The sequence below is a fragment of the Schistocerca nitens genome, chromosome 2 (assembly GCF_023898315.1).
Source record: "Schistocerca nitens isolate TAMUIC-IGC-003100 chromosome 2, iqSchNite1.1, whole genome shotgun sequence".
Classification (NCBI taxonomy): Eukaryota; Metazoa; Arthropoda; class Insecta; order Orthoptera; family Acrididae; genus Schistocerca; species Schistocerca nitens.
The window spans coordinates 43,315,248-43,340,643 of record NC_064615.1 but is presented as its reverse complement, the minus strand read 5'-3'; the positions used below and the strand labels follow the sequence as shown (position 1 = coordinate 43,340,643).

General features: G+C 42.8%; 1 protein-coding gene across 1 annotated transcript in view; it reads left to right on the top strand.

The window, feature by feature from the left end:
- Positions 1–25,396, top strand: part of LOC126234308 (reversion-inducing cysteine-rich protein with Kazal motifs-like) — a 354,561-nt gene that overhangs the window by 159,604 nt on the left and 169,561 nt on the right. The window contains exon 3 of the mRNA XM_049942994.1: positions 18,674–18,757. Within this exon, the coding sequence (XP_049798951.1) occupies positions 18,674–18,757 (84 nt within the window). The remainder of the gene's footprint in view (positions 1–18,673; positions 18,758–25,396) is intronic.

Here is a 25,396-nt window from a genome sequence, read left to right as displayed (position 1 = left end):
ATTCGAACCTGCGACCGTAGCAGTAGGGCGGTTCCGGACTGAAGCGCCTAGAACCGCTCGACCACAGCGGCCGGCTATGCGTAACTTCAGAGAAGTAAAACGAGGAGATGGTAACTTAAGAAGACATGATAAACCGCTATTAAGTGTAAATGGACAGCCACGCACTCTCTCTAAGTGCGGTAGAAGTGAAAGAGGAAATCGATTTGTAGAAAGCACTTGATCCAGAAATGCTCCCAAAGTCTGGTAGAGAGCAAATAGGCTAGTCGTTTATGGTTGGTTGTTTGGGAAAGGAGACCAGACAGCGTGGTCATCGGTCTCATCGGATTAGGGAAGGATGGGGAAGGAAGCCGGCCGTGCCCTTTCAGAGGAACCATCCCGGCATTTGCCTGGAGTGATTTAGGGAAATCACGGAAAACCTAAATCAGGATGGCCGGTCGCGGGACTGAACCGTCGTCCTCCCGAATGCGAGTCCAGTGTCTAACCACTGCGCCACCTCGCTCGGTGCTAGTCGTTTATTTACCTTCAGGATTACTATAATCTGTGGAGAATCCAGAAACCACCAGATTTTGAGCAGATGTTAAAAATCTATGAAACAGATGACTTAGGTATAGATTTCCAGAAAAGCATTTAGCATCGCATGACTAACGAATTCAGGTGCAGATAAAAGTGAAAACTAATGGATACTGTGTCTCAAAAGTCATGCTTCTATTCTGCTGACCGGAATAATATACAGAAGCACAGAAGGAATAACTGAAGGCTTAGTGGGCGACGGTAATTGTCGTTTCTGCGAGGTATCAACTTTTTTTCTCAAGAGAAACTGCAGCGGCCTCTGCTGCTGCTATTGTAAATTTGAAAGAGAATTTCTAAGGCTGAAATCTGGAGTATGGATGAGAAGAAACTGAAATTTAAGACATTCCTGTTATTAAAATCAATGTAGGAGCATGAAATAATGTGGTTCAGAGGAGGAGGAAAAGGTTTGTAGTATCTGACGTCCCGTCGACGACCAGGTCGTTAGAGACGGAGCACGAGCTCGGATTAGGGAAGCATGGAGAAGGAAAGCGGACCCGCTCTTTCGAATGAACCATCCTGGCATTTGCCTAAAGTGATTCAGGGAAAGCACGAAAAACCTAAATCATAATGACCGGACGCGGGTTTGAACCGTCGTCCTCCCGAGTGAGAGTCCAGTGTGGTAACCAGTGCGCTACATGATTCCGTGCTTCCTTGATTATGTACTGGTTCTCGTATTGACGTTAAAGTCAGTGACAGTATTCTTCATGGCTATTAAACAGAATATTCATTCTATAAGAAGTAAAACAATTTATTTATCTCTCAGATGATAATAAAGTGAGCCTAGGTTCAAGGAAGGCATTACAGTATTACTCTTAAAAAATCACACAAGTGGAACACAAAGTTTATGGATTGGAACGATACAGCGATGCAATGCTACGATTTCAACTTTGAGGATCTCCGTACTGGTATCCTCACGCCTCTGAATCGAATGCTTTTCGAAGATCTAGAAACACCAGATCCTCCAGGTCACTTTTATTCATGTTCTTCGGCTACCGTAGGTGAATACTCTAAGGTGGAGCCGTATGGTCAGTGTTCCGACTATTGTTGGTGCTTTACGCACGGATTTTTTTTTATCTGGGTCATCATTCCACTTCAATTTTTCTACTATCCCTGTAAAATTTGCTAAAGAGAGTGCTATTATCTCACTTAAACTCAAAATGGTGGTCATTACATAGTAAAAGCCTCCTCGGATGAATAAACCTCAATATAGACGGAGCAACAATGATCATACGAGAAAGGTGGGGAGAAGATCAGGTTCGTCCTGTGGGCGGACGTTAACCTGTACGCTGTAATTCATGCGGCTGTCTGATGCTATCGTGAAATAGTTAAGTCTCTTTTCCGGGAATTAGTGTTGGCTAGTTTGTCGCAACGCTATTAATGATAGGCCTCGCGTGCTTATTAATGTCTGCTGCTCGTGAGCAATTATCTTGATTCCAACTGACCTTCATTTCTAACAAGCCAGAAGACTTCAAGATTAGATCGCAAAACGTTTCTAAGATTCCGTTTCAGTCTCTGTAATTATAGCTTTATTTAGCAAAACGTACATTTTTTTGCCTTCTTTTTGTAACTTCAGTGGTAAAAGACAGTAATCGCCTAATGTTTCGGAGGAAATTGAAACTCCTGGCGTCTGAGGATGACGAACAGTGTGCAGTGCAAGGGCATTACTAGGGAAATGTGAAATAGTGTTACTAATATTGACTGTGTCCACTGAGACAATTCTTATAAAAGTGTGAAGCATTTCAGGAGTGTTACTATCTGGAACAGAATGTGAATTACTCGAACTATTTTAAACAAAAAAGTGCGACTTCTTCATAGAGTCCCAATGGCTACACACGCCACTGAAAAACTCACGTTTTTAGTTTCTGTATCACTGTAACAAGTCAACAGAAGTAACAGGTCCTGAGCCGCAAGGTACGGAAAGTACAGGCATTAACATGGTTCCTTGGGCAAGCGGAGAGGAACATCTTCTGAGTATTGGTAAAAGTAAGATTTGACCACCAAGAAAGAGCAATATGACCTTATTTAATCATCGAATAGTTGTAACAGGTTGTGGTCGTCGTAGTCATAGTGGTTTTCTAGGGCGATTCATTGTCATCATGAGATGAGAGTTATTGAGTGGAGCCAACAGCGATTGTGTTCATGAGTACACTGCAGCATGCAGATGCATTTAAATTTTTTTCAGTAATTAATATTTACTGTACAGGTTACAATCTATGTATTATAATGAAATGTCCTATTCCATTTGTACACGTGAATTTCTGTTCTTACATTGTTTGACGCTCCAAAGTGTAAGTGCAAATTTCTCGCTTTAGAAAGGCACAACAACCGATTACGTCAACAAATCAGTAGTTTAATAAATAAAGTCATATTAGATAGTCTCTACGGTCATGGTTTCCTTTTTGGAATAACATAAAAGTGTCTGTTTAATCTTGACGTACGCTTAAAGTAGAAATACCTGATCATACATAACGTCATTCCCGCAAAATATCTAAGCTTTTGCTTCATGTACGTTAGATGCTTCAGATCGGTGTCACATGATTCGGCAGTACTGGTAAACAAAAGACACAGATGTACGCGTGCACTGCTTGACTGATAACACAGGTACAACATTCCAGTAACAAATGCACGTACTTCATCTTTACGCATTTAAATCACGTCACATTACTGAGAAACAATAACGCAAATATAGATACAAATAACAATAAACAAAGTAAGTGAGCAAACGATGTCGTTATGACTGAAAAAACTTTGATTTATATGAACTTTAGTATTGTAATAGGTGTTCTTCTTCCAGCAGTATTCTTTCATCTTCTCACTATGTATCCCTTTCCTTTTCTCAGACCATTTTCACCATGTTTTCGTCTCACTTCTGTCTTGGAATCCTTCCATTTTTAACAGTTTCTTCTTAAAAATCTCTCATTCTGTTGCACCTTTTTTCGCTTACGCTGTTGCTTTCCAAATCTTTCCTCAGTTCTTGAATTCCTACTATTGTTGATTTCATGTTCCAAAGATATTTAAAAATCTGTTTCGTTAACCTGTTGCCGTTCATCCTGTATAAATATCCAAAAAATTGCAGTCGCCTCTTCCATTACATTTCTGTTTTATTTTCTTTGCTTCGATATACGTCACCATTATTTCTTAATTTCTTTAGTTATTCATCAACATCAAATTCCTGCCCTTAAAAGTAATCCCGCTCAAATTTAATACGCTTGTGCCAGTGCTTTTTCCAGTCTTGGAAGCACGTCTGGAACTCACTTTTCGTCATGAAGTTCACCTCCTTCGCCGATTCTGTTTTTATCTCATCAGTGGTGGCAAAACGACTTTCCTTCATGGTTTTCTTCAGTCTTGGGAATAGAAAGAAGTCACAGCACTCTGTTTACGCCGGAAGGTTTTCTTTATTGCCAAAAAATAACAAACAAACATTGAAGTGTCAGCTAGAGCATTATTCTGATACAATTTCGACGAGTGTTTGTGCCACCACTCAGGTCTTTTTTTTTTTTTTTTCCAGAGTGCTTCACGCAGAGGACGGATAACTTCCAAGAGGAATTCCTTATTAACTGTACGACCATAATGTGTCAGTTAAGAATTTTGTTATTGATGGTGCAACCTGCTGAAGAACTTCAGCATGGAAGTTATCAGGGCCAACAGTCTTCCCTTTCTTCAACTTGACAATTGCTGTAGCTACCTCTTCATACGTAAATGGGCCGACTGCAGTTTCAGTATTATATTCATGCTGCATGTCCATTCGCATATTCATATACTATTTGTAAATCAGTACTTGCATCATCATCGGGACGGGGTTTCTGCAACAATGTATTCTGGAGTGCCTCTCCAGCCCTGTGTCAGTGTCTTGTCACCTTTTTTCAAGGTTGCCAGCAATAACGGTGTTTTGGCACCCTCTGTCACGATTTTATAGGGGGTTCCCCGCATATTGTTTTGTAACTTTTGTTGTACAAAATGATCCTACTGTCGTTTTTTTTGGTCTCAGATAGAACTGTCCTGTATTGTTCTGTAATCTTCATGTGCATCTGCAGTCTTGCCAGCTTTTCCCTAGCATTCTTTGCTCGCTGGTAGTTCAAAATGGTTCAAATGGCTCTGAGCACTATGGGACTCAACATCTTAGGTCATAAGTCCCATAGAACTTAGAACTACTTAAACCTAACTAACCTAAGGACATCACACACACCCATGCCCGAGGCAGGGTTCGAACCTGCGACAGTAGCAGTCCCGCGGTTCCGGACTGCAGCGCCAGAACCGGACGGCCACCGGCTCGCTGATAGTATTTATGAGCCAGCCTAGTACTTTTCCTCATATTAGTGAGTTCTCTTGTCGAAGCATTTTTAGAACGTTGTTTTGTAGGTACGTTTTTACGTGGTTTTGCTAGTATTTGTGCATTTTGTATTAATCCGACCAGTACATATATTTTCTAGTGAATAGTTCCTGGAGTGTCAGCTAATGGGTATTCTGCTATAATTTGTCGCAACCTGTCCCAGTCTGCTTTGTTCAGTAAACATCTGTTATCATTCGCTTCATCTACTTCGTTATGAGTCTGTTTTGTTATCATGATCACATTGTGAGCACTTCGGGTGTACCCTTCGTAAATAGTCAAGTCTGTCATTAACGTAATGCCCCGGCGTTAACTACAGATAGGTCTTTGTTACTGTGATGTCCACCATATGCTCGAAAGGTTGGTGGTTGTCCCTCCTTATTCAGCGTATAAAGTTTGTTCACATGTAATATATCATTGGCGACTCTGCCTCTATCATTCGTTTCGTCTGAGTGCCACAGCACAGTTTATACCAACACGGATCAGTAGGTTTTTATGTTTTGCGTATTTTGGAGGCTCTACGATATATTGCACATACGAATGAATGTCTTCTGAGTCTTGGGCATACAGTGTAATTATGACCCATTTTGTATCTCTCCATGTCAGTTCTATTGTAACTATGTGCTTATTACTATACTGAGTAACTTTAGTAACAGTAAAATTTCTGATTAATACATTAATGGCTGAAATTGGAGTACGATCGGCGATGACGATGAATGCGCCTGGAGGAAGGTGTGTGAGTCGTCCATCTCTGGAGTATGGCTCTTGAAGACATATCATATCCGTCTCTTGTTCTGTTGCAGCTTTTATCAATGCGGTACTCACTAAGACACTCCTATCGGCATTCAGCTGCATTACTCTCACAATAGACATCTAGTAAAGATATAATCGTTCGGCGAGGTTTTGTTATGACCAAAGTTGATTCTTCCACGAGCACCAACTAAGTCCTTATAGATTTTCTCTAAATTTAAATTCTTTGAACGACGTGTACACACATTGTTCAACAGCTCTTCCAATGCTTTCGCACCAGTAGGTATATTTTCTGAGCTCAAAAGTATCGTACCCATTTGTTCCGTTGTTGGATAATAGATTTACATCCTGTGGATGGGTCAGCCTAATAAGCAGTCGTTGCGTCGTCTGTAGGTTCTCTTTGTTCTCCATCCTACTTGACTGTATACTCTCCTCCAATTTGTTGTAGTCTGTCGTGAGGCAAGAAGGGAAGAAAGATCGGTACACAAAGACTGGGAAGTTGCACAGGTCACACCTATACTCAAGAAAGATACTAGGAGTAAATCACTTAATTACAGGCCCACATCATTAACGTTGATATGCAGCAGGATTCTGGAACATATATTGTGTTGAAACGTTATGAAATACCTCGAAGGAAACGGTCTATTGACACACAGTCAACATGAGTTTAGAAAACATCATTCTTGTGAAACACAACTAGCTCTTTATTCACATGAAGTGTTGAGTGCTATTGACAAGGGATTACGGATCGATTCCGTATTTCTGGATTTCCAGAAAGCTTTTGACACTGTACCACATAAGCGGCTTGTAGTGGAATTGTGTGCTTATTGAATATCGTTTCAGTTATGTGACTGGATTTGTGACTTTGTGTGAGATAGATCACAGTTCAAAGTAATTGACGGAAAGTCATCAAGTAAAACAGAAGTGATTTGAAGTGATTTCTGGCGTTCCCCCAGGTAGTGTTATGGGCTCTTTGCTGTTCCGTAACTATATAAAAGATTTGGGAGACAATCTGAGCAGCTTTCTTAGGTTGTTTGCAGATGGCGCTGTCGTTTATCGACTAATAAAGTCGTCAGAAGATCAAAACAAACTGAAAAACGATTTAGAAGAAATATCGGAATGGTGCGAAAGGTGGCAGTTGACCTTAAATAACGAAAAGTGTGAGGTCATCCACTTGAGTGCTAAAAGGAACTCGTTAAACTTTGGTTACACGATAAATCAGTCTAATCTAAAAGCCGTAAATTCAACTAAATACCTAGGTATTACAATAACGAACAACTTAAATTGGAAGGAACACATATAAAATGTTGTGGGGAAGCTAACTAAAGACTGCGTTTTATTGGCAGAAAACTTAGAAAATGTAGCAGATCTACAAAGGAGACTGGCTACAGTACGCTTGTCCGTCCTCTTTTAGAATAGTGCTGGGCGGTGTGGGATCCTTACCAGATTGGACCGATGGTGTACATCGAAAAAGTGCAAAGAAGGGCAGCACATTTTGTGTTATCGCGAAATATAGGAGAGAGTGTCACTGAAATGATACAGGATTTGGGCTGGACATCATTAAAAGAAAGGCGTTTTTCGTTGCGACAGAATCTTCTCACGAAATTCCAATCACCAACTTTCTCCTCCGAATGCGAAAATATTTTGTTAACACCGACCTACACAGGGAGAAATGATCACCACGATAAAATAAGGGAAATCAGAGCTCGTACGGAAAGATACAGGTATTCGTGCTTTCCGCACGCTATACAAGATTGGAATAATAGAGAATTTTGAAGGTGGTTCGATGAACCCTCTGCCAGGCACTTAAATGCGATTTGCAGAGTATCCATGTTGATGTAGATGTCGATGTAGAAGGGAGTGATTTTTCCTGCGCACTTTTACTTGCAATTAATTTGGACTGAACGAGTTCTGACTCAATAGCAGCTGAGATCACTTTACACGTAGCTCTATCCTGTACTCCTACCTGCTCCGCACTTGTCTGTAGGTAGCCTCATGATTTTCTGAATTAACACTTTCCTTATACCTCGTTTTGTCGTACGTTTCGCTTCTTTTTTAGACTGGTCTTTTACGATTTTATTTTCATTTATTAGTGTCCTCTGTGTCGAGTGTCCACTAAAGTTATTGAGTATGTAGTGTGATTGTCAGACCATAAGAATAACTAGCCGTTAAATTATTTTTATGATTGCTTGTGATCACTCATTCATATGTAGATATTTCCTCTTCTATAGCTTAAGCTCTATTTACAGCCCTTGACTCTGACAATGCACACCCGAAAAACTTGTGTTTCAAATTATGTGCAACAAAGTAATCACTTTCCCACTGCACTATCATATCATCTATGTAATCAGTCACTTCAAAATATTTCAATTGAATTTCTTCTGTTGAAGACGTAGGTACGGTGTGTCCACCTCGTGTACTTGTTTATGTTCCTTTTGTTGTTACGATGCAGTGGCTCTCCGCCATGCACTTGCCCTCTTAGAAGGTGGTTTGTACTTCTTTCTAAGTTCTAGGGCTGTACTCATATGTTGACTTGTATGTGTTTAGTCCAGTTCCTTCTTTATTTAGGTGTTCCGGCTGATGTTACTATGGGCCAACTTATTGTATGTCGTTTGTGCCATAATCGGTTCTTTCTATTTGACTCATATGACTGTTTGTACGTCGGGCAGTCAGGACCGCCTGCTTTATCACACACGCGATTTCTCAGTTTACATGGGATACATACCGCTTTCGACTCTGTTTCAGGACAGTTGAATTTTCTGTGTTCTTCACACGACGGTTGATACATATCGATTGGCTCACAGTACAAAATATAGAGGGGTGCCCTAAGTTGCAGTACTTGAAACATGTGACAACGTTGTTATAGTCTCTTGTTTCGAAGGCATGGAAGCTGATGTAGACCCTTTCTTGTCATAGTAATAGTTTACGCACTCTGGTGCTCACTTCAATTATAGTGCTGAATGTACCTCTTTCCTTGGGCTCAGTTTTGAAACGAATTTTTGCGTCATCAGCAAATTCCAGCCCTGTTATCACTAACATTTAGAACATACATTTCATCTAAGAAATCCCTATGAGAAACGGCTGATGGTACTACATATACCACGAGCAATGGTCTCCTCTTGTTTGGACCTCCACACTTTGACTCTTTTGTTTCTGATGTTTTTTCCATTACTTTCTTACGATCGTCTTTTGATTCTGTTTCCACTATAACTACGCTTGGAATAGTCTTGATTGACTTTATTTTATGTTTATCTACACGAGGATTGACGTTTCTCGTTGATATGTCCCTCACATCTTTCTTGTTTTGTTGTTGACCTAATAAACAGAGTTGTCTCCTGTTTTTCTTTGGCTTGATCAATCTTTATTTGTGTCCTTGTTTTCCAGGCACCAACAACAGCTGCGTACGAGGGAAGAAACGGTTTGTTTCACGGACTTCGTAGGTTGTCGTTATCAGTTTTATATTTGTCAGTTTCGTTTTCTAGTTCTTCATTAGGTTGCTTGGCATTTGGCCCTTCTGCAACTGCTAATTCTTGTCGTAGTCATTCTCTTTCCTCAAAAATCTTTTCATCCTTCCAATCGTGCCTGTCTTTAAGCATCAACTGATTCGACATTACTGGCGGCATGTAGCCCATTTAACGTGTCTAGCTGCAGCTCCAATTTTGTATTTTCCCTTTCTAACACGGTTATTTGTTTCTCAAGATTGGCTTGATAGAAGGCAAGTGGAAATAACTCGTTCCTTATAATTCCAATAATTCCTTGACTAACATATTTCCCTTTAAGTTCGTTGGATATTTTCGTGATTATTGAGTAAATTAGGCTAATTTTTCAGGTGCTGTGATTCGTTGTAGATATTCCATTTCTGAAATCTTTGAGCGCGCTGACGAGCTCTTACCTGTTGTCTTTCCTTTCGTTCCCGTTACTTGAACGGGTGAGAAATCTTGTCTGCTACATTTTGCACCTGTTTTCCTTGCCGCCTTCTCTCTCCTGGTAAAGGCTGGCGACAGGCTTGATCATTGGAGGTACGCAATGCGTACTATTTCTGTGGTTCACAAAACGAACTATTTCCGTGGTACTTAAATCAGATTTTGTTTGTGGTACACAGAACGAATTACTTCCGTGGTTCACAGAACAAAGTTTCTCCGTGGTACACAAATCGACCTAACGTACATTTACACAACACATCTTTGTGACTATTCCCGTCGGCCGTTTAGACCCAATGATAAACTGGCAAGACGACACACGCAAGGTATTTTTCTCGTGCCTACCGGTCCTTCAACACTTACGTTAATGTTTTATACGTAAAGGAGGTTTCACAACACTCCCAGATTAAACCTTACTGTTTATAACGTACAGTGCACGAAATATGACTCCGTTTTAGCAATCTCGGACACGAACGCATACTGAATCGAGCGAATACACAAATGAAACCTCACGGAAACGCGAATGACTTCCGCTGTGCCTGTCGAATAGACATGTACCCCGATTTACAGTGTTATGTGCGAAAGAAACACAAACACCGACGACGACCATGTTGGATGCTTAAATTTTTCTGCTACAGAAAGTGTGGGCCTATCACACCCTTTACCGGAGTGGTTGTAAATAGATGCAATATGTACATCTGCCAGGTCCATGACGTTAATACCATCACGTTTATAGGGCGTATATATGCGGAATTAAACCCTTGCTCTGAAAGGTACCAAAGTTTTAACAACCATCCTATGTGCTCTAGGGCTATAAATTTGCTAGCTGTTCCGAATAAACTTGTTAAATACGTCCCTAATAGTAGAAGCTGGATCATATTTTTCCCTCCGTTTACCCGTACCCAATTAACCGCATCGAAATGATCTAAGCAATATTCCTAATCGGTTTTCTGTTATAACTGATGGGAAAATTGACTCTCCAACAGCGAAGTGGCAAAGAGTGAGGTCTTAGGCTCTCTCGCAGAAGATCTGAACATGCTGTAAGGAACTGAGTTCAATCACAGCGTTCCCTTCCTGCACGGTAGTGTCTATATAAGCTATACTTTCTTTAGTTCCATAACAGAACGCAGTTTCGTCAACTTTTCATTGGTATGCTTTACACTCTTGTAGACCATGTCCCTGGCAAATAAAAGGATCCGTACTTATCCTCACATCAGGTTTCTTTCCTACAGTGAGAGGGGGAACTTGTATCTTGGACAGTCGTGCTTTTATGATGCTGTCTGCTGCTGTTCGCGTCCTAGATCGTATAGGACCTGATGAACAAGTAAAACATTTGTTTCTTTCGTAGTAAGAAGCTGGAAGACAACTATCATTTTGATTGCCATTGCTAGAAGCGGAAATAGCCACAAAAATCAGTAGGTAGCTGTGGAGTTAATGAGCTTCCTCTGTCACTTGTGTCAAATTAAGGTTTTTCTCCGATGTCTTCTCGAAATTGAAGGTATTTTCTACTTCAAATATTTCTCGAATACATTCATCATCGCGAACATCATCAGTAGAGTCAACGCTGGTGTCTGTTTTTTTACGAGGATCTAGGATAGTAGGCAGAACGTACGACCCATCTGAGTGTACGTCTGACTCGGATTCTTCACGTGAATTTTGAGAGTGTGCGAGAGGTAGAATTTTTTTTTTCGGCGGATTTGAAACGGATTTCTGACCTTCCATCTTAAATCTTTAAGGAAAAAAGGGAAAATGTGTTTTACCGAATTTTTCATCCTGCTATTTCTTTTGCTGTAACAAGTTTGCATGGTAAATTAGAATATGCATGTTAAAACGGAAGAATTAAAATTAAAACGTTACATGGGAGTGGTTACAGTTTTGTTTCGTTCCTCAATGAATACAAAAATATCACCCTTAGTGTGCTACAAAACCTTTCAATCAAATTGATCAAATGTTCCTTGCCGGCCGGAGTGGAAGAGCGATTCTAGGCGCTACAGTCTGGAACCGCGCGACCGCTACGGACGCAGGTTCGAATTCTGCCTCGGGCATGGATGTGTGTGTTGTCTTTAGGTTAGTTAGGTTTAAGTAGTTCTAAGTTGTAGGGGACTGATGCCCTCAGAAGTTAAGTCCCATAGTGCTCAGAGCCATTTGAACCATTTAAAATGTTCAGACAGAGAAAACAGGAGTCCTGGGAGACTGAAACACCGGTGGAACAAACCGACAAACACGTGACACTTTTGGAAACCTCCGATCGCAAAGACATGCGAAAACTTATCACTAATAGGAACACTCTGTCTGTCAGACCGGGAAGAGAATCCACCTTTTCGGAACACTGACAATATGTAACAGAAATCTACTTACTGGAAAACAATGGGTGCGCCGACCACGATCTGTTGACCAGCTGCCGTTCGAGGTGGATTGAGGACTACTCGGCTTCTCCCCCTATTCAGCTTCTCCCCTCCCTCAGGCGACATGCGGCGCCGTTAGCATTGTTATCGTCAACTATAGAGGTATCCCAGAGCAGTGTTCCTTTCAGAGGGCTAGATCACAATTTTCAAAAGGTTATGAAGCGCCTTAGCGAATATCGCCCTTAAAATGAAACAACTGACTTGTTAAATGCTTGACATCATCAGTAGTCGTGGCTCGTATTCATCTATAGAGTTTATTTGCCTAAGGCAAATGCCGGGATGGTTACTTCGAAAGCGCACCGCCTATTTCGTTTTCCATCCTTCCTCAATCCGAGCTTATATTCTGCCCCTAATGACCTCGCTGTCGACGGGACGTTAAACAGTACCCATCCTTTCTGTTTGTATCATCCTGTGGGTTCTTAGGAAAGCACTGAAATTTTTGTGGAAGAAAAAGTAGCTCTGTCGATCTTTCGGAAGCTTTTACTGCATACTACAGTATCTAGTTTTCGCTTTACAAGCCAATTTGTAATGTTACACTGTTGCAATGACGTTATGTGTGGCCTTGGAACGTGTGGCATAAAAATTTGTCGAACAGCTTAGAGAAAAAAATTAGAAATTTGTCTTTTTAGGAAAGACACTTTACCATTCACCATCTCGCCGACACCCAGGATTTTTGGAACAGAGTGAAATGCATAATGCGAGACAACAGTGTAGGTAATATCAGCAGCTATATAAAGGAACAAAAAATTGTGTAAACGCCTACTTGGGAAGCAAGGTCGACTACAGCGTGCTAGTGCATGGTCTGACGATGGTACTTGGTACGAAACCACTACCCATTACGCAAAATAAAAACTACCAGTATCGACCAAAGCAAACAATTTTTTTTATAACTTTGTTGATCGTTCTCCCTGGAGATATTATGTCGAGAGTATAAAGTTTATCAAAGAACTTCCCCCACGTTGGTCTAAAGTTAGTTATTTATCGCATCCGTTCACTGATCTGTTTCAAGCGGCTCTCAACGATTCTATTTCCTGTGCAGATCACTTCATCTCAGAATAGCCTTCAGACCTAACGTCCTCAATCATTTGAAGAATATATGCACGTATTCCATGTCCTGTGTTTGCCTGTAGTTTTTGCCAGCTGTGACACTCTCTGCTGAAACGACTGTTATTCCGTGATGCCTTAATATTTGCCATATAATCCTGTCCCTTCTTCTGTTTAGTATGTAACACGTATACATTTCCTCGCTGATCGTACGGAAAGCATACTCATTTATTATGTCATCAGTCGTCCTACCTAGTCGTCTAGTGGAAGATTAATGCTTCGATCCATCATTTTATACGTATGTTAAGTACCACTTACGCATTCCTAGTCGGATAAAGGTCGTAATGAAGAAAAAATTTGCTGCAAAAGAAGAAGATTCTACTTTGTTTTGGAACACGCCTGTCTGTCCTGGACTGACTCTTGACGTGACGTGATCCTTTAAGTCAAGTTTCGCTCCTAAGGATTTCTAGCACAAATGAAATATATCAGTGTTGATTATGAGCAGCTACAGTGACTGCAACGATTAATCCGTGAAATCCTGATTCAGTATTCTCTCCACATTGGGTAGCTTCTGGATGTGAAATTTTCCTGTAGCTGCACGAAATTGTCGCGTAACGACCTAAGGAAGGGACAGGAAAGATTCAGTGATATCAGGGTATTCCCCACGGATCGGTTCCGTTTCTAAGAGAAGTGAAGCCGAGGGTCAGTGGGGCCCGTGCATGGCTGGTAAGTGACCATCGTTATTGTTTAGGCCGGGCGCCAACCACCGGAGGTAGCAGATGTTTACCCTGAATATGGTGGTCAGTACAGCACGAGAGTCTGTTGTCTACACCTTAAAACTCCGATACAATGAACCTTGATCAAAACTTGGTCACGTACAGGGTAATCCCTTTTTATGAAAGCCAAGGCTATTCAGTCATTTTCTAATTCTTCCAGCAGTTCCTCGACAGAACTGAAGTAGTGTGCAATGAGGAAACTCTTCAGTTTGGACTTGAATGGACTTGAAAGTGCGTGGATTATTGCTAATATTTTTGAATTGTTGTGGCAGCTTATCGAAAATGGATACAGCAGACTTCTGCACACTCTTACGCAATGGAGTCAACGGGGAGCGTTGCAAGTGCAGACTGGATTTCCGTCTAGAGTTAACTGAGTGGAACCTGCTAACAGGAATAAGCTAGTATTTTTAACAAAAAATGACATTAAAGACAATGTGTATTGAGAGGCCGGTGTCAGAATTACCAGTCTGCTGAACGGGGGTCAGCAAGAGGTTCGAAAACTTACACCGCACTCTGCTCGAACCCACATTTCTGAGCAAAAAATATCCTTTTTGAATCAGAAAAGGTACCCCAAAATGAATACCACACGTCATTAGCGAATGAAAATACGCAAAGTAGACAACTTTTTGTGTTGAACTATCCCTAACTTCATGTACTGATCGAATATTAAATAAAATATCATTTAGTTTGTGAACGAGATCCTGAACATGAACTTTCCACGACTGCTTGCTTTCTATATGAACGCCTAGGAATTTGAACTGTTCTGACTCCCTAATTATATGCCCATTCTATGTAATCAAAATGTCCGTTTTTGTCGAAGTGCGTGTTAAAAACTATAGAAACTGAGTCTTACTGTGATTTAGCATCAGTTTTATTTTCTACAACCTGTGAACTCACGTTTTGTACTGCACTATTTGATGTGTCAGTATTGCAGCACAAGATCATTTACTACCAAGCTGGTGTTATCAGCAAACAAAAATATTTTAGAACCACCTGTAATACTTGAGGGTATATCCTTTATACAAAATAAGAAACAGTAGTGGGTTCGGCACCGGCCCCTGGGGCACCCCCACTTAACTGTGCCCCACTGGAACTGCACGCCGTACTCATTCGGAACATTGCGAAGAATGACTTTCTGCTGCCTCTTCTTAAGGTAAGAGGTGAACTAAATCTGAGCTACTCACCTTATCCCATAATGGTCCAACTTCTGCAGTAATATTTTGTGATCAACACATTCACACGCCTTAGTTAAATAAAAGAAAACGCCTAACGCTCGAAACCTTTTATTTAATTCGTTCAAGGCCTCACAGAGAAACGAGAATACAGCATTTAAATAGTTGTTACACCACTTGGAACTTCTAACTGTACATTTCACAGCAAATTATGTGAACTGTAATGATCACTTATGCTTGTATATACAGCCTTTTCAATAACTTTAGCAAACACCGATGGCAAATAAATAGGTCTAAAACTGCCCACATTACCCCTTTCTATATTTTTATAAAGTTTCTTCACTACTGAGTACTTTAATTGTCCAGGAAGCTCACCATTTCTAAAAGTTACAGATGTACCTAAATATTGGGCTACCATACACAGAATAGTGCTTAAGTGTTCTACTGGGTACTCCTCATAACCATGAGAGTCCGTAGTCTTTAGTGATTAAATTATTGACTCAATCTCTCCCCTGTCAGTATCATGGAGGATATTACAGATAGTCTCAAAAAGCTATTTTCTAATGGAGTTATATGATTCCCTGTAGGAAATAAGCTTATATTTAAATCACTTGCTATATTCAGAAAGTGACTATTAAATGAAGCACATATATCCGACTTACCAGTAACTGAAACATTTCTACCAAGCACTGACACTATATCCTGAAGCTGGTGCTGATAACGAGGCACTTCCTTCCCTACTGACCATATGGTTCAAATGGCTCTGAGCACTATGGGACTTAACATCTATGGTCATCAGTCCCCTAGAACTTAGAACTACTTAAACCTAACTAACCTAAGGACATCACACAACATTCAGTCATCACGAGGCAGAGAAAATCCCTGACCCCGCCGGGAATCGAACCCGGGAACCCGGGCGTGGGAAGCGAGAACGCTACTGACCATATGGTTTTAATTTTATCCTGAGAATTAGGTATTCTATTTGCGTACCATATACGTTTTACCTTACTAGTAACGTTTTAAACGCCTTACTGTACTGTTTGTAATGAGCTGCTGCAACTCAAGTGTGACTGCTTCTAACATTTTGATGTAATTCTCACTTGTTCTACGCGATATTCATATCCCCCTAGTCAGCCACTCGGGCTGCCTGTTAGTGTCAGTACCCTATTCCGTAATCGAAAGCAAGTTTCAAAAGGCGTGAGAAATGTGATAAAGAAGACTAATAGGGAAGAGGAGAAGGAGGCACAGAGCATTGCTGTGTTACCATATGTACAAGGGGTCACCGAACGTATTGGCAAAATTCTACGAAAAGCCGACATCAAACCAATTTTCCGAAGCAGAAACAAAATATCAGACATGCTCGGTTCTACCAAGGATGCAGTTGACAAACTACACACAGCTGGCGTGTATGAAATTGGTTGTGCGTGTGGAGTAGTCTACATAGGTGAGACGGGACGTCCGATTAGCACAAGGCTCTCGGAACATGAAAGATATATCCGCCTGAAACAACACACTAAGTCAGCAGTGGCGGAACACAGAGACGAGTGCGGGAAACCAATATTTTTCAAGAAGCCCGCGTCCTGGCGAAACAGCCTCTCACTTTCAAAAGAAAGATTAGAGAGGCGATAGAAATAGCCAAAAGACCCGCCAACATGAATAGAGAGGACGGGTACAAGCTTCCGAGGTCTTGGCTGCCTGCAATAGCAGGGCTACGGAGCGGCGGCAGAGCCGTGGCGGCCCATGCAGACACGCGGAGAGCCGCAGTAGTGGTCGCGAGTACACAAAGCAATGGCACGCCGCAGCCGGCTTCTGGACAGCATGGAAACAGTGTGACGTCACAGCCATCACCTGTTCGCTATTCGTCCGTCTCCTCCAATGGGGTGGATTAATATAAAGACCAATAGAAAACAGCTATTTCAGCCAATGACAGATAATAAAGGAAACACCAATAAAGCATACTTATCACCCCTCCTCCTCCTCCTTTTACAGCCAATCAAGTAACGACACTGTTTTCTCGTGCAGCTATTTAAGGAACCAAGTGTGTTCAGTTAGCAGTTAACGTAAGGCCCTGATGAAGGCTAGCTGCAACGCTGGCCGAAACGTTGGCGCATTTTAAATTATGACGATGCGGTCTGATACCCTGAAGAATTTTATTGAAGAAGGCATTATGTTTATAATCTTGGTTGTCACAAATATGGTGGACGAGTGCGTCAGCACTACCAACAGAGATTTCCAGCTGAGTAGCGAAGTGTTTGATTGTGAGCCGTCCATCAGCTCCAATGAGTTCCAACATAGTAGGACTCACAGCTGTGTGCGGCCAGCCGGCCCGCGGGAGATCCGACAGATTTTCGCGACCTTGTTGCGATAAGGACACGCGCCTCGCCCAACGACTGATCGTGTTTTTGTCCCCTACCATGTCTCCGTAGACATTCTGCAAGAGCCTATAAATATTTGCAGTGCTATGGTTTTCCACCAAAAGAAACTCAAATATAGCTCTCTACATGGAACGCACCTGCGTTACAGGCGCCGTTTTGGAGACTGCATATAGCGCCGTCACCTAAGGGAACTTCGTGAAACAATAGGGGCTTAAGCAGAAATATTTCACGATGTCCCACAACAAATTAAACATTTTTTCAGGGGAAACTGGTCGAAAAAAAGTGTTGCATCATTTATTGAACGCCCATCGCAGTCATCAAAATTGTATTTACTGTATTATTACTTTTTTTCAGTTCCACGAAACGGAAAATTTTGCTTGTTTATTAAATTCCAATCAAGAAGAAATTTAATATAAGTAAGTAATAAGAAAAGAAGTTGCCAAGATTTGTCACGAACGACCCGTTGTTGTAATTCTACGTTAAGCTATAGGTCCTGTTTCCCCAGTATGATTTCTGGGTTAGGGTACGGACATGGAAGTCACCGAGGTGGCCTCCAATTGCAAAGCCTTTGAGCCATACTGAATTATCATTGTGATCGTTTTTTCTGCTGACTTAATTATTTGTGTCCTTCTGTACCTCAGCACCTCTGGTTAACTTATTCAGGAAAACTAGATACGAAAGTCGAGTAGAATTTGGGACACTGTCCACAAATGCGAGCTTCCTTCAGAATTATATATATGTGAAGATAGTAACTATTCTCGAAAGAACAGATGCCATTGAAGACCGTGCAGCTTCTCTAGAATAAATGATAATTAATTGAAACCCTCAGCTGCCGACAGGTGTTGTTGATACACGTCAACAGGGACAGGTGAAAATGTGTGCACCGACCGGGACTCGAATCCGGGATCTCCTGATTACATGGCAGACGCTCTATCCATCTGAGCCACCGAGGACACAGAGGATAGCGCGACTGCAGAGACTTATCCCTTGGACGCTTTCCGTGAGACCCACATTCCCAACTGTCCACAACCTACATTCGTAATGTTCCTAAAGAATATTTCTCCATTCTCACTTCGTCTATGTCGTCGGTAACTCAGATGGATAGAGCGTCTGCCATGTCCCATCGAGGTACTATATCAACAATACCTGTCAGGAGCAGAGAATTTCAGTTAATTATCATTTATCTTTCAGAATTCCATCACCATGCAACACCGACATGTCATCGACACTATTCCTAGCAGGAGTATATCTTGGGATGCTCCTGTAGCCTGTTTTGGTATAAAACAGTCCGGTCTGTGGCTAACCTAAGGATGTTGTCGCCTTTTTTGCTGCAGGTGTCGCTGGTGAGGATAGCAGCGGATGCCGAGGAGCGCGCGCGGGCCGTGTCGCGAGTCTCGGCCGTCTGCCCAGACCAGCTGGTGAGTTCAGCTGCAGGCGCCTGTCCTCTGGTGTTCGCACCGCTACACTACTCTAGCACCACTACGAGTTGATAATTAATTGTGTACGCACAGCTTAACACAACCAAATAAAAGAATTGCAGCCCAAGCATATGTCCCTTATGTGTTTACACACGGAGACGTAGTTCAGACAAGCCACCCAAAATACACTGGTAAGAAGAACTAGGGGAACACGAATTTGGGCGTCTGGAGAAATAATTGACGTATGGGTGTGTTACCATATTATACCTTTATCTTTCAAATACCAAGCACATCACGAAACATCATTACATCATCGATCGCTTATAAAAAAGAACTCAAACGTCCGACAAGGGTCGAAAACAAAGTGGAAACAATCAATCATCCCGTCATACTGGGTGCTTTTCATTGGACTTCGAGAACTTGTATTCCCTTCCTGAATGTTTATCACTGCCTGATACGTACGTGTTGTGCTCCGTGTAAGTGTGCGAAGGTCACCAAATGGAATCTATCCCCATTCTTCAGAGAGAGCCTATGAGAGTTCTTTGAGAGTTTGTACTGGAACAGGACGACACGAACACGACTGTCAAGTATGTCCCACATACGCGCGATGGCTTTTAGCACCAGTCATTCCATTACTTCAATGTCTAGGCTTCGGAAGACATCCCTGCTGACGCCTGCCCACATGGCCCCTGGCATAAGACGGAATTCAGGACCTCCACCGCATGTAGCATCGACCACACGTTCCAGCAGAATCCGTTCGATGTGCTCCGTGGCGGTAAGGCGACGATGGAAGCGACAAGATCTGTATGGCTGTCAAAACTGATGCCTCCGCACAACAGCACAGAACCTTGGAAATCTGTCGATTTCCTGGACACTATCTGGAGGCACCGCTCACCGCGCGTCTCCACACACGAAAATGGCGGTCACGTTGCGTCAGACAATATCTGCGAATAACATTTCTCGCCAGCGACGAAGTTGTCAGTTGACATGGGAGCAGCAGAAATGAAGGCGAGTTGCAAGATGTTGTCATATGATGCGGGGTACTGGAACACACTTCTGGGACGTACGGTCCTTTCTCGCAGCCTGTTCGTGACAGTCTGATCGGATACAGCTGCTCCAGTGACCTTCTGAGATCATCTTACGGTATTCTGGTGGTATACGTGCGACAACGTAACGCAGAGGCGGCCGAGTATCGGTCTTCACGTGTTGTAGTGCGTCAGCGACATTGTCCAACTCGCCTTGTGTACTGACCTCACTCCCTCTAACGTGTCAACAACCTATTGATGACAGACGGAGAGACATTGGCGCCTGCAGCAACACGACGGAAAGTCCATCCTTTTCGGGATCAAATAAACCGCCCTTGCAACTTGCATTTTATTAAGACGTCGCCTTGCGTATGTTTGGTTGAATCCAAAGAGCGCATCAAATGACGGCTGGCATTTGTGTAACTCACTACAAAACACTGGGATACTGGTCGTCACTTGCTTCTGAGGGAGTCACCTGACACAGTAACGCAGGACACAGACAATACATGGCGAATGATTTTAGTTGTGGCACATATTGAAAGCGAAGGTCTCAAGCCACGCATTAAGACCACAGGTACCGTCTATGTCAAAATAGATTAAACATGCCGGACGTTAATTCACGTACTCTCCAAATCCCTTTGAACAATATACAGGGTGAGTCACCTAACGTTACCGCTGGATATATTTCGTAAACCACATCAAATACCGACGAATCGATTCCACAGACCGAACGTGAGGAGAGGGGCTAGTGTAACTGGTTAATACAAAGCATTAAAAAATGCACGGAAGTATGTTTTTTAACACAAACCTACGTTTTTTTAAATGGAACCCCGTTAGTTTTGTTAGCATATTTGAAAATACACTCCTGGAAATTGAAATAAGAACACCGTGAATTCATTGTCCCAGGAAGGGGAAACTTTATTGACACATTCCTGGGGTCAGATACATCACATGATCACACTGACAGAACCACAGGCACATAGACACAGGCAACAGAGCATGCACAATGTCGGCACTAGTACAGTGTATATCCACCTTTCGCAGCAATGCAGGCTGCTATTCTCCCATGGAGACGATCGTAGAGATGCTGGATGTAGTCCTGTGGAACGGCTTGCCATGCCATTTCCACCTGGCGCCTCAGTTGGACCAGCGTTCGTGCTGGACGTGCAGACCGCGTGAGACGACGCTTCATCCAGTCCCAAACATGCTCAATGGGGGACAGATCCGGAGATCTTGCTGGCCAGGGTAGTTGACTTACACCTTCTAGAGCACGTTGGGTGGCACGGGATACATGCGGACGTGCATTGTCCTGTTGGAACGGCAAGTTCCCTTGCCGGTCTAGGAATGGTAGAACGATGGGTTCGATGACGGTTTCGATGTACCGTGCACTATTCAGTGTCCCCTCGACGATCACCAGTGGTGTACGGCCAGTGTAGGAGATCGCTCCCCACACCATGATGCCGGGTGTTGGCCCTGTGTGCCTCGGTCGTATGCAGTCCTGATTGTGGCGCTCACCTGCACGGCGCCAAACACGCATACGACCATCATTGGCACCAAGGCAGAAGCGACTCTCATCGCTGAAGACGAAACGTCTCCATTCGTCCCTCCATTCACGCCTGTCGCGACACCACTGGAGGCGGGCTGCACGATGTTGGGGCGTGAGCGGAAGACGGCCTAACGGTGTGCGGGACCGTAGCCCAGCTTCATGGAGACGGTTGCGAATGGTCCTCGCCGATACCCCAAGAGCAACAGTGTCCCTAATTTGCTGGGAAGTGGCGGTGCGGTCCCCTACGGCACTGCGTAGGATCCTACGGTCTTGGCGTGCATCCGTGCGTCGCTGCGGTCCGGTCCCAGATCGACGGGCACGTGCACCTTCCGCCGACCACTGGCGACAACATCGATGTACTGTGCAGACCTCACGCCCCACGTGTTGAGCAATTCGGCGGTACGTCCACCCGGCCTCCCGCATGCCCACTATACGCCCTCGCTCAAAGTCCGTCAACTGCACATACGGTTCACGTCCACGCTGTCGCGGCATGCTACCAGTGTTAAAGACTGCGATGGAGCTCCGTATGCAACGGCAAACTGGCTGACACTGACGGCGGCGGTGCACAAATGCTGCGCAGCTAGCGCCATTCGACGGCCAACACCGCGGTTCCTGGTGTGTCCGCTGTGCCGTGCGTGTGATCATTGCTTGTACAGCCCTCTCGCAGTGTCCGGAGCAAGTATGGTGGGTCTGACACACCGGTGTCAATGTGTTATCCAGCGGTAACGTTAGGTGACTCACCCTGTATATCACATATTCCGTACAACAAGACGAATATAACTACATGTGCAAGTAAGTTTTAACATTTATAGTTGTCAAATTATGACAGTTTTCGTTTAGATGCAACTATACTTTCCCTTGTAGTATTGGAAAGACCTTTTGAGGATACCATAAACGCAACGGCCTGTGGATCTTGATCAAATAGTAACAATATACCACAGCCGCAAACCACCGTCCCGCCAGCAGGAGAAGTTGTCCTAGGAACGTCTACTTTACGGTAAGTATACAGGTAACCTAGGTCCAGTTCCCGTCTTTTTTTATGACTGTCATATAAAATACTCAAACTGTTGACCATGGGGACTGACCCATGCTATAAAGCGATTAGAACAGACAATACTGCACCCTGAATTTCGTCTACACTTAACGCAGCACGGGCCAGTGTTACGCGGCATTTCGTGTCTGTGGGAGTCATGGACGTTTACCTGTGGACTTCTAGTTTTAATTTAAAAGTCCAGAGATACCAAGTCTGTTGAGCCAGTAACCCGCTTTTGTTTCCGTAAATACCTATCCAACGATCTCCATATCGTGTGTTTACCTGTGCTGTTGAAGCCCATTGGTCCGTGCTGTGTGAGAAAGCGTTCTAGCAACACATTTCACCCTCTCTACGTTTCACTCCATCAACGGCTTCACGCAAATGACTTTTCAATTTTTTCAAATAGATTAATGTTCACCGAATGTCTAACAATAACTAGGGCAGCAGTTACTACCTGTGGATACTTTTGATTTGGAATTCCTAAAATAGAGACGGGCTACAGATGAGGATTCTTGAGAAGCTCACATTGCACATTCACGACATAACGTAGTTGTTTATTCACATCCAGCGTGACTTTTCAACCAACCAGTATAGCATTTTGCAAAGGCTGATTTGCCTAAGATTTGTAAACGAAGATTCACCTGTAAACAAATCTTGCATACAAACTACGCATCACTTTGCAGTTTTCGTAGACGACATTCGGTGAACATTAATCTATTTGAAAAAATTGAAAAGTCATTTGCGTGAAGCCGTTGATGGAGTGAAACGTAGAGAGGGTGAAATGTGTTGCTAGAACGCTTTCTCAAAGAGCACGGCCCAATGGGCTTCAACAGCACAGGTAAACACACGATATGAATCTTACTGAAGAGCGTGCTTACATTTGGTAACAACCGCAAACGTTGATTGGTTGATTTGAGAGAAGCGACCAAACAGCGAGGTCATCCGACCAGCGTCGGCCGTGCTCTTTCAGAGGAAATATCCCGGCAATTGCGTGATGCGATTTAGGAAATCACGGAAAAAATAAATCAGGTTAGCCGAACGCGGGTTTGAACCGTCGTACTCCCAAACGCGAGTGCACTGTGCCACCTCGTTCGGTGCAGACGTTTGCGCCGCTTCTTCTCATGAATAGGTAAAATGTGAATTTTAAAATTTTCCCGACGAACTGAGTGTTTGAAGAAATTTAGTGCTGGTACACAGTGGTTTGTAGAGATGTTGTCTGGTTACTACTTGTTTGAATTCTACATATATATGTTATGACGTTTCTGTTAACAGGTTCTTCCCAAACGCACAGAAAAATGTATAGGAACTGAAAAGCAGGTGAAATAATTCATCAGCTATAAAAAATAAAAATTAATTACGTACGTCATCAATATTGCCACGTTGTCCTCTAGAAAATAGCGAAAACATCATCTTCGTGTATTTCCTCGTTCTGGATATATTTTTGGTTGGCAGATCCAGCTGTATCACCCTTTGCAGTCGTGTCATTTATTTCCATGTCTTTAATTTACATTTCTTAGTAACGGACAGTTAAAGTCGCTGCAAAACCGACTCTATTTTAATTTCTGCTTAACAGAAGTTTCAGAAGTTTTTTTTTTTTTTTTTTTTTTTTTTTGGCGGGGGTGGGGGGGGGGGACTCAACTGCTGTGGTTATCAGTCCCCTAGAACTTAGAACTACTTAAACCTAACTAACCTAGGGACATCACACACATCCATGCCCGAGGCAGGATTCGAACCTGCGACCGTAGCAGTCGCACGTTTCCGGACTGCGCGCCTAGAACCGCGAGACCACCGCGGCCGGCTTAACAGAAGTTCTCTTCATCAACTTTCATCAGTTACTTACTTCGAACAAGAACGGTAGCGACAGATATTATCCAAGAGCTTCCAGAAATCTGAGCGTGTTATAGTTTTTAAAGTGAAAAGGCTTGACCGTTGGTAAAACTCCGATTTTCCTGAAGCTTTAGCAAGCCTTAGTTAACTGTTTTTCTGTTTTATGGAACAACTCTGTTGTTGATAAACTGGATGGTCAAAATATCTAAAGACCACAGATACAAGAAAGATAAAAATCGCACAGGTCACTCCTTTATATTCTCTTAAGAAGGGTAAATGAACGGACTTCCAAAATTACAGACAAATATCCTTAAAGCCGGTTTCCTGCAAAATAATTGAACATATTATGAGTTCGAATGGGATAAATATTCTGTAGACGGGAAAGCATCTGTCCACAAAGCAAAACGTATTTAGAAAGCATCGCTCTTGCGAAACTCAGCTTGCTATTTTCTCAGATGACAACCTGCGAACCACGGATGAAGGGCAACGGACAGATTCCATATTTATAGATTGCCAGAAAGCGTTTGACACTGAGTCCTACTGCAGATTGTTAACGAAGGTCCGAGCATACGGCTCGAAGACATCTTATGTAATGAAACACAGTGTGCTGTCTTCGACGGTTAGTGTTCACCGTGTTGACCAAAGACACGGGAATCGCCATGGTGCCTCAGGGAAGTATGACAACACCGCTCTTGTTCCCTATACAGGGCGGTCATAAACATTCTTAAAAGCTCGTAAGATTGTTGCAGGGTAAGTCGAGCTGCGACATAACTGTTAAGAAAAAAATTCGATTTTTTTGCTGTTTCCGATAAAATTAGCTTTGAATTTAATCGATCAGGCCATTGGGCGCGCAAATTAAAGTGTCCGCCACATACATTTAACGTCAGCTGTTCATATGGCGTAGATGACAGTGCAAGAGACTGCCCAGGATTATTGCGTATTCGATCCGTACTATCCTACATGGCCAATTTTTGTATCGCCCTCTTGTTCAGTTTTAAGAAACCAAATGTAGAACACGTTTGGCGACACCGTCAGTGGCGGGACGCTTCAAATTACTCACGCAACGGCGTGACTGGCTAACTTCAATGCTAATTAAACCGGAAACGGCACAACGTATTTAATTTTTCTTATCAATTATTTCTCGGCGCAACCTACCGTGTAACATTCTTTTCAGAGTGTTTCTGATCATCTAATATACATAAATACCT